At 40.0% G+C, this 10,520-nt stretch overlaps 1 protein-coding gene across 9 annotated transcripts in view; it reads right to left on the reverse strand.

Annotated features, from left to right (window-relative positions):
• Positions 1 to 10,520, reverse strand: part of kmt2cb (lysine (K)-specific methyltransferase 2Cb) — a 66,356-nt gene that overhangs the window by 25,380 nt on the left and 30,456 nt on the right. For 8 of the 9 annotated variants that reach the window (XM_017422441.3, XM_025007290.2, XM_017422446.3 and 5 more), the window contains 8 exons: positions 7,982 to 8,059; positions 6,979 to 7,700; positions 5,570 to 5,689; positions 2,324 to 2,440; positions 2,034 to 2,138; positions 1,667 to 1,771; positions 393 to 574; positions 87 to 251 (listed from right to left, as the gene is read on the reverse strand). In XM_017422441.3, coding sequence (XP_017277930.1) covers positions 87 to 251; positions 393 to 574; positions 1,667 to 1,771; positions 2,034 to 2,138; positions 2,324 to 2,440; positions 5,570 to 5,689; positions 6,979 to 7,700; positions 7,982 to 8,059 — 1,594 coding nt within the window. The remainder of the gene's footprint in view (positions 1 to 86; positions 252 to 392; positions 575 to 1,666; positions 1,772 to 2,033; positions 2,139 to 2,323; positions 2,441 to 5,569; positions 5,690 to 6,978; positions 7,701 to 7,981; positions 8,060 to 10,520) is intronic. The other variant, XM_037981787.1, reaches the window with a different exon arrangement.

Consider the following 10,520-nt stretch of genomic DNA (forward strand, 5'->3'; position numbering starts at 1 on the left):
GAAGAAGTTTGGATTGGTGCCAGTTATTAGAGAATTAGTTGAGTCTTGTCCTCCTGAGTTGACAGTTTCGCTGAAACGTGACACACCTGTCACACTGGCGACACTGCACAATGATGGTCCCTTCGCTGTAGTCCAACAGACAGACCGGGCATGTCGTGAGGCTGGCACAGGGAGCACACTGAGTGTAATTATTCTGCCACTCGCACCTCAGCCCTGGAGTGGTGGCACCACACTGAGTGCAGGACACACACCTGCAGGACAAAGGAGGACAGGGTCATTGGACTTCAAACTATTCGAAAAGGATAAAAACCATTCACGTCTGACTCTGCAACTTTGGCACAAGTTCTGTACCAATTCAGTTCATTGTCCGCTGGCATAAAAGAGTTACTGACCACTTGCACTTCCAGCTGTCCTTGGGGACGTTCTGCAGCGGAGGGTCCAGACAGTAGGTGTGATAGCTGATGTCACAGTCGTCACACAGCAGCAAGCGACCAGGATCGGTAGCCTGGCCACAAGCCTCACACACTGTACACTCCAGGCAGCGCCAGCCTTTACTCAGCACCACTTTGGTGATCTGTGGAAAACACCGCAGCGATTGGGACGTGTAACTCAGGTTAGGTTCAACAAAATATGATGGTTCATAAACGGGATTACTGAGCTAATGTGACTTCTATTGGAATAAAATATAAAAATGTATTAGGGATGTGAAAATAATTAATTTCTGCAAATTTACAGACAAACAAGATCAATTAGATCGGTGGAGCAGATGTGTAGCTAAGCAGTTTTAGGATGAACTCTAGATATTTTGGTCTTTTGTACCAATAAATCTGATGTGTTTACTGAATAAATGATTGCTCTGTGAGCAGGTTTGTTTCTATAAAATTCACCGTATGTGCTGTAAAACAAAAAATTGCACAAAAGTTGAAAATGTGTCGTTAGGTTTGTGTGTGAAGAACGGATCCCCTGTAGACATTTCTTTTAGTGGAGAACTCTTTTTCTGGCTGTTTAGCTGAGCAGTTTAAATGTTTCGTTTTCTCATTAATGACACCTATTGTCCAGGAGGAGAACTGCAGCAGCGTCGACATAAATGGCAACAAACACTAAAAATCTGCTTCAACTTGATCACGTGAATCTGCTAGTTATCCAGAAAAAAAAACATGGCTAACTTGTGTTTTATTATTTATAAAGCAGAAAAATACATTAGCTTCTCATTCCTGATTTACTGGCAGAGTGTTAAACTTATCTGCTGCTGGCAGCATTTCAATTTTGAACTGGGATTCATTTTTGGACATTGTTTGGTGATTGTGAGTCAGGTTTGATGAAAGTGTAATTTTAAAACGAGACCTGTTTGTGAGCTGTCTTTTTTTTTTTATGAGGCAGTTAAAAAAAAAAAAAAAAAAAAGAGTCTCAATAACTGGCACAGAATCCTTCCTTTGCATTGTTGTATTCGTTGTATCATTAAATCTCACACTGAATGGCATCATATTGTGATTAAAAGCTGAATCGTATTGTAAATAGTGGCTGAATTGTGTTGTGTCTTCTCGGTTTTTTGCTGCGCAAGCATTTTTCATTAATCTAATCAGTGGCAGTTCATCGAGGTATGCATCGTAATGGTTGCAAACCACGGACGCACGACCACGACATATAAATACACAGAATAATGTACCTTTAAGCCGACACAGAAGGGATGGTAGCATTGGCCGCACTGAGCACAGGCCAAAAGACGACCCTCGGCACCGAGACCAAAACTGCCACACACTACACACATGTCCTAAAATAAGGAAAAAAAGACGTAAAAAGGAGCAACATAATGAGAAACAGTAGTCCAGGCGTGGTAATAAAAGTCTAAGCTTACAGTTAGCTGCTCCTACTTACAACAAAATAAACTCTTTACAAAAAACAACAACATAAGAATCAGTAGTTTAACGTGTTAAGTGGTAAAAGTCAGAACCTCTAACATAAATGCTGGACTCGAAAAGTGAAATGAATCGGCACACCATTAGAAAAACACACACACACACACACAAACAGACCTGTTTTAGTGTGAAACTGTCATTGCTGGAGAATATGACGACTGTGTTATGCATTGCGTTCTCCTCCTCCTCTTTGAGGGGGTACTGTGTTTCCACTGTGATGACCTGAAAATGACATGAAATAATACAAACGTTAAAGAGAAGTTATAAAGCCTATTCTCTGTGCAGAAATCCACCACTTGTTGATTGGAGTTTGACTACCTAGAAACACTTAATCACTACTAAGTGTTAGACAACAAAAGTGTCCTAACATTTCCCTGTAGAAATGTAATCAGGTTCACAGCTCTTACCCCAGGGTTGATGATGGGACTCACTCCATTCTTCCCTCTCGCCCTGCCTCGTCCAGCTCGACCCGACAGACCAGCACCTCTAGGCCGCCTCCTTCCAGGGAAGCCCGAGCCTCGACCCTGTACAGAAAGAGAGGAGATAAAAATAAATCAGACTATAAAGTAACAATCTATTCTAGATCATGAAAACAAAATAAATAAAAGAAGGGCAGACGCAAACTCCAGCTGATTGCAAGAAACGTTGACAAACAGTTCTAAACGGCTCGTTGTTTCTCCCAAAGAAGCAGCTTATAAAATTATCTGAGAACAGATTTGAGTTTTAAAGATCAGCTAAAATAATTAAACAAACGGAAGAATGAAAGCATGTCAACAAAGATGTTTATGTATTGTGTTACAGATGCCAAACTCTCCAATGCGACTGGCATAACGTCAGACAGTCAAATCTCTGTATTTAATGTGAATAAAAGCATTAAATCTAGATACCTGTCAATAATTAATGTCACTGCCTGGTTTAATGACACTTTTCTCTCACTACCGTTGCACAATTATTAATTAAACATAAACAAATGTTGGTATAGTTGTTTGGAAATGGAAGATGTGCACATTAGTTGGTGAGAAATTCAAAATGTTTCAGTCAGAGAATCATTTTATCCTGAAAGTTGCTTACATATTTTACATCCAATACATTAATAAATACATACAAACAAATCCGGATGAAAATTAGGCTTCTTAAAGCCTTAAGGACTCACAACCACAAACTTAAAAACCTTGATGGCTTCACAAGGTTTTGAATATATGTGTCTGTTTTTTGTTTCTGTTGATAACTAAATGTAAAGTCACAAGTTGTTGAGCTGCAATTGAAATTATTTTTGTTTTTAGTCGTGGTACAGAACATCACTCTTGTTGCAATTAGTCTTCCACTCATCAGGCAAGACTGAAGACTGAAGGGCTGGCTGTGGCAAAAAGACAACAATAGGTAACTTATTCCAAAAAACAAAAAAATAAAATAAAGCTGCGAAGTTATCTAATTTTTCTGTGCCGTAGAAGTAATTACTATCCCGTTTGGTCAATATTTAAAACTCCACTTTATGTTGATCATAAATAAAGTTTTGATAATATCAATTCTTTTCACTAAATCTCAACTTTATTGCGTTTTTTTTAGTGGCGTCTGACAAAACCATGAAAAAAAAATAAAACGGCAAACTAAAAAGAAAACATTTAGCAGAAAACAATGTAACAAATGCTCTGAGGAATGGGGACAAAAAAATAAAATAAAATAAAAACCACCTGATTCTTGACATTTTCCAAGCTGATGTAAATGACTACTAGACAGGCATCAATTAAAGTGAAAAGGTCTCTGCCGTGTTTCAGTGCGCCTCGGGCACATTCCCCCACAGGGGGCCTGAGGCTAATCAGAACTGTCAAACTTACATCCAACTGAACCTCCTAAAACCTTTCCCAAAATTTCTTCACACTTGGTCCAAGTTTGATCACAACTCCAAACCTGTGCACCTTTCTTCGAATGATGATGGACAACCTGAACTGAAAGTAAACACTGTCAACTAGCTCTTAAAGCCATTTTGCTAAGTCAAAATCAAGACAAATTGAATTTTAAAATACAAACCACTGTGTGCACGTTAGTACAAGACCCCATTTCTGTCCACCGCCTGCTTGGCTGACCATTTTACTACAAGATCTGTGTGATGAAAACTTTGCCTACTAGGGACCACCACACAGTCCAACACCTGCACCCTTTCAAAGGTGGCCCCAAACTCAACAGATGAAGAGGATCACCAGTCAAACCAGAAGTAAAAAAATAACAATTGCAGAAGAAAAACTGCATTAAGAAACTGCTGCTGTTACCCACATTTGAACAATGAATGATTCAGGGACAAGAACATAAAAAAAAAAAAACCTGTAACAACAGATGACTCACACTTCCTTTTTCCTTCTTTCTTTTTGAGTTATAGCTGAAATGCCAGTGCATCATCGCCACCTATTGGGTTGGAGTGTAACTGCACACCCATGTCTCACACCGATGTGGTGGAGCTGACCCAAAGCTACCAGCCACATCAAAAGATTTATGAACACAGAAAACACCACTGAGCATAGCTGACCAAGAAGTAGGCCTGTCGTGATAAACGATAAATCAATTAATCGCACGATAAATTAAAATGAGTTCGATAAGTTTCATTTATCGGCGTTATCGTTTCTTCGTGTCTCTCTCTCTCTCTTTCTACTGAAGACACCGGATGACAAAAGGCTCCGGTGCTCTTCACTGAACCCTTCCCTTTCTCTTAGCGTAAAGGGAGCGTGGCCTATCACGCCAGCCGAGGCGCCTCGGCATGTTCCTCTGCAGCGTTAGCCCACGCTAGGAGTTAGCAAGCTAAAGAAATGCTGTTTGATATTGGGGGGGAAATAACGAAATGGAATTGGTTTCAAGCTCGAAGTAGCAGCAGCGGTGTAGGAGCACTTCGGATTCAAACCAAATGACTGATGCGAACCGCCGAACCTTTGGGAGCTGGTACGTCACATTTGTGCTTTTATTGCCGCGTGCTTTTGTTAGTTTGCACTTTTTGTTTATAAAACTGTCAGTTTTGTTCATCTTCTCTATATAAAACTAATGATTATTACTTTCTGAAGGGCAGTTTAGTTTACAGACTTAAAAATCCCTACTGTTTTGGTTGAATGTAGGTTTTATTTCCTTTTTTTGTTGTTGTTGTATTTAGTTTTTATTCAAGTGCATTTTTTGTTAATGGAGGCTGAGAGTCCATTTTGTTTTTGTTTTCGGTTGTTTTGTTCATTTCGTGTTCCAGTGTTAAGTGTTCTTTTGAAAGGAAAGTTTATTAATCTTTGAGAGGATGTACATGCACTATTATGTTATTATCATTATATTAGTGTAAAAAGGCCTCCAAAAAATATCGTTTATCGCAATAATTTCTGAGACAATTAATCGCCCAGCAAGATTTGTTATCGTGACAGGCCCACCAAGAAGAGGTCAAATACCGAAGGTTACTAAATTATTTGTGTACGCTTTGCAATGTCTTAATTGTATATCTTTGATCAATTAGTTCAACTGCGTTCTAAGTTTTGAGCTTCCTCTCACTGTAAAGTGGAGATCAGTTCTTAGCTTTGGTTACAGTATACATTAGTGACAACCAGGAACACTCAAAAAGAGTGTGCGTCACAGCAGGAAGGGCAGAGGGGGCAGCAGCTGCCTCACCATCTCTGGTGAGACACTGTATTTACCACTCTGATGCTCCACCCGGGGCTGCCAGAGGACTGCCTGGTCCTTGGGTCCCACCCCTCTGGCTGGTCTGGTGACCAGGACAAGGGTGAGCTCACACTGCTATGGGGGCTCCATGCGCCCTAAGGTAAGGAGGGATGGGTGAGAGAGTGAGAGAGAGGGAGGGAGGAGGGCGACAAAATGCAGCAACTTAAAAACAAAGTCAGCAAAGAAACAAAAAACATAAAGAAAGATGGTAAAGAAATGTGATGAGCTTCTGATGTAAACCTTTGGGGAAATCCACAGAGCATCCATCTAAGCAGGGGTACGGGAAAAACATACATGCCAAAGCATATACAGGTTAAGTTTTAGGGTTACATAATGTGTTAAATCCAACCGTCTTTCATGCAACTACTTTAAAAAGCAAAGTTCTGACAGATAAATGTGTTAGTAGCATTCTGATCAGCAGAATTTGCTGGGGTTATCAATGCACCATAAAATGGAGGCGGTGGCTCAGGACGCCGTTACGTTTCGCCGTCTCATATGTTTGGCATGCTAACAAAAAAAGGGCGTGCATTAATATGGTAAAACATTAGTGCGTTAGCCAAACAAATTCTAAACTGAAGAGGAAATTTCTGATTTTTACAGACTGTGGAAAGAAGGAAGTTCGGCTCTATGCGAATCGAAGAGATCAGATGTAGTGACTGATCTATGTTCACCAGCATCATTTTTCTAGGGGAATCTGCTTTAAGTGTGTGGTAGTCTAAGCATATTGCTGCCAATGAATAAAAAAGAATTTATCTCAAACAGCAACAATTTCCCACTGCTATTGATGGTGTAATATGCAGGATAACAAGATTTGGTGAGGATAATGATCCGACTTGATGAATAGAACAATGAAGTGAAGCATGTTTGTGATATGACCACGAAATGAGAAGAAAGACTGATGGTAACGCCTGAGGTGGAAGACAGCAAGAACTCCCAGCACCAAGAGTTTAGGCCATAAAACACAACACCGACAGGAAGTAATTAATACTCAATTGGGATCTTAAAGCCGTGGGTAATAACTCATGTTGTACAAAAACTGTGTGAGGAGAGGACAGGGAGTGGACAAAAAGCTGCTTTCCTGCTTCGCTTGCGTAGGACACTGCAAAGTGTAAGTACAGAGAAACAACCAAAAACGTAATGTAATTGAAAATAATACCCACAGCCATACAAGCTGCTTCAATCATCTTTGAACAACCGGAAAAACACAGGAATCCAATTTCATAGCGCACGACCCACAGGACACACACAAGTAGTACAGGGGGTTCTAGCAACAATTATTAAACTATATTCCTTTTGGTTTATTACTTGAGCAGAAGCAGTGAACCGGGTAGAACAACCCATAATTATCAATAATCTTTATGACATCCTGCCCACGCGGTCGTACCTGTTTCACTCGAGGTCTCCCTGGAGAAAATTTCCTCTTGGTAATGGCAGGTTTTCCCATGCCAATCTTCGGCGTGAATGGTATAAGAGGAGTCGTTGGTATTATACCGCCGTGGTCCCTCAGTGTGGACAGGATCTGAGTCTGAGCCGGTTCTCTGAGAGGCGTCCCTCTGGCCAGAGGAGAAGAGTGGGAGGGAGCAGAAACCATTTCAACTAATCTTTCCACCGCCGTTTTGAAGGGCTGCTCCTCCGAAGACAGGCCGGGAAATGACATTTTGGGCTTGCCGTCCAGCGTGGAGCCAATATCCTCTGATGTACAAGAAGGTGAAGGCCTAACAGTCTCTGCCAGAGTCATGTGAAATATACCCTCATTCCTCTCCTTGTTAGGGTCTTTTGGAGCAGTTTCCAGGAAAGAAGCCCTGACTACATCCATACCTGAAGGCTGGTATAATGTGACTTCCATTGGTTGTTCCATGAAAGGTAGTGACGTAGTACTTGGTTCTTTGGTTGTTGAGATGATGGCCTTTAAATCCTTTGTGCTGGGGTTGACCGTGCCCTGCTCGGGGCAGGCCTCTGTATTTGCTGGTTTGAGCTGCGATGCGATATCTCGTGTCTGTAGTGTTTCTGCAGGCTGTTGGGCTGGGAGAGATTCCTGGCTTGGAGTAGCTGAAGATGTAGGCCTCTCTGAGGAAGCGAGCTGGGCTCCAGCTGCTGGTTTGGAGTCTTTAAAGGAAAATAAATACGTATATAGTGTTATTTATTTACCTACTCAGAAACAATAAATTGAAAGTAATCTATATACAATTCAATGTCAAGTTAAAATATGTCATCAGTGCACCTCACATGGACTGGGTGGGAAAACTTCACCAGAGAATTTGTCTCAAAGTTCATGTCACCAAATCTAATCTCTTCATTAGCACGAGAACTACAACATCAATCACAGCTACATTAAATAAATGAATGACTCATAATGATATTGAAGTACTTAGATTACATGTACAAACCTGGGTTGAGCTCTGCTGGAACGTTGTTGACCGAAGGTTCGTCAACTTGTGTATCAACGTCTGCTCCTCCTGAGGCTTCTAAAAAAAAAAAAAAAAGGTACATTAATAACATTACATTTTTTTAAACATGCTTTGGATGTGATGTTAACTCATTAAAGACAAGAACGAAACAGGCTAGGGAGATAATTGAAATAAAAACAATTAAAGACATGATGATGAATGCTTACTACTAGTAATACTACTGTAGACAAAAAATAAATGCTGTTTTGATTGACCTGCATTCAGACAGCATTAAACGAGACAATCTTTAATCACGAGCCACATTTCCGCCATAATCTATTTTCTCACTCTAGTTTTGTAGTGTCTCTTCTCTCCATTTGGTTTTGTATCAAAGCCATCAATGTGTTCAACTTGTTTAGTATGAATAGAAGCAGTCATTCCTGACTATCAGGAATCCGCACATCGAGCCAATATTCTGCCAGACAGCATCTGACGGTACAGATAGCCTAGTCTTAAGGAGGCAACCCACTATTTCAATCCACAAGTTCCCATGTCACACTGATCCCGACACACACATGCACCTGCTACGCATCTCTGCCAGGGAAGGGAGTAACCATGACAACCAACATCCCAGGGTCTGTGCGCTCTGGGCTTATGACTGTGCAGCTTGCAGGTGCTCATCCGGTGCTCATGCCAGAAAGTAAATTAGGGAGATGGGCTCTCAACCATCTCTTGCTATCAGCTATTGACCAAGCTCAGCTCACACACTCGTATTAAAGCACCGGTTTCTGGATTTTCTCCACTGACTGAAGTTATGGATGACGGCGGGATTGTTTTAGTCATTGCGGCACAGGTTAAAAGTCAGGTCTGACCTGCACCGAGGGGACAGATTTACCGGCGCCTGTCTGCAGCGTCACCATGAACGCATTCTTACACTCTGAACCAACGATAGGAGAAGTTTTGGGAAGTTGTTTGCAAAAATGCAGAGGTGGGAGTATAGTCCTTACACACATTCTGTATTAAAATAAAATTCCTCGACAACCATTTGAGACCCCTATTCTGTTCAACAGTATGACAAGCAAAGAAAAAACAGATGCACAATACTAGGATATTCAAAAAAGTATGAATTGTACACCATCAAATGGGTTATTGGTGCACCGATGTAGCGAATGTATATTAGGATTTTTATTGCATGCTAACTTTTTTAGCTTAGCATAATTATTTGTAGAGATTAAAGCAAAGAAAAAATATTTTACTGAAATTTTCCTTCTACACTTAATCATATTTAGTGTAGAAACACACACACATACACATTTGAGGGCCTTTTTTCTGCATATCGGCCACTTCCTGAAGGTTTTCATGTAAAGGGGTGTGTACTGTGTACACAGTGTACAGTGTTCTCCAATGAACCTTTCAATAAATATGGCCAATAAATAACTCTACTAAAGCAAACAAAAATATTTCTGAACATTTGTTGTGGTGTCTGTCAACAGAAATTATGAGCTATTGAAATGATCAAACAAGGTCTTAAATATTATAGAAGCATTACTGTTGCCATTTACAAAACAATAGTGTTTTGATTTTAATATAATAATAATAATAATAATAATAATAATAATAATAATAATAATAACTAGAACTGCAAGCAGTTATCAACGGGTTCCAAGCCCCCACGCTCCGCCCCTATCCGCGCGCTCCGATCCCAACATCCCGCCGGCGTGGGTCCGCCGTCTCTCTCAGCAAGCGGGCCATGGCGAAACTCACCAGTACGGTGCGTACTCCGTAAACCGTAACAGTACAATTTGTGTAGAAAGCTCAGGGAGGAAAAGCTAACTGCCATTTGATACCACACAGAGCCAAAGAAATAAATTCATAAAAAATTCAATATTCATTTGAAAAATACCAAAATACTCTCAGATGATCAAGTCTACGTCTGTAATAATATGCATTTATCTCCATGTCCCTAGTTCCAATGCTGATTTAGTAAAAAAAAATTTAACTGTAATGTTATACCACAATGAGCCAACAAAATATTCATGAAAAATCCATAACTGTTCCAAAAATTACCAAAATATTCTCTAGTGACAATGCCTACATGTGGAGTAATATTCTTTTATTTCTATGTTACTGGATCGAGCACATTCTTTATGAAAAATTGAAAATCATTTTCATGATGTCCAGCCAATACGCAAAAATTCATAAAAAATTTAAGCTTTATTATAAAGTTTCCCAAATATTCCCACATCCCCGTGTGTATATGTGGAATAATGTTTGTGCTTTAGGAAATCTCCAGTCAACGGCTTTTGTAGAAGAAATTGTTAACCTTGGTCGTAGCTGTGCTGGTCATACTGAAATATATTCAGAAATTTGTTAAAAATCAATCATGGCTCAAAAAAATCTGGAAATATTCACAGATGACAATTATCATGTCCTTTGTTTGCCCAAATTTTCCAATCCACCATAGTCTAAAGGTTTTTTCAAAATAAAATAAAACCGGCTCTGTTGGTTAGTATTTATGTTTTTCTTTATTAACCACAAG

This window comes from Kryptolebias marmoratus, linkage group LG20, assembly GCF_001649575.2.
Source record: "Kryptolebias marmoratus isolate JLee-2015 linkage group LG20, ASM164957v2, whole genome shotgun sequence".
Taxonomy (NCBI): Eukaryota; Metazoa; Chordata; class Actinopteri; order Cyprinodontiformes; family Rivulidae; genus Kryptolebias; species Kryptolebias marmoratus.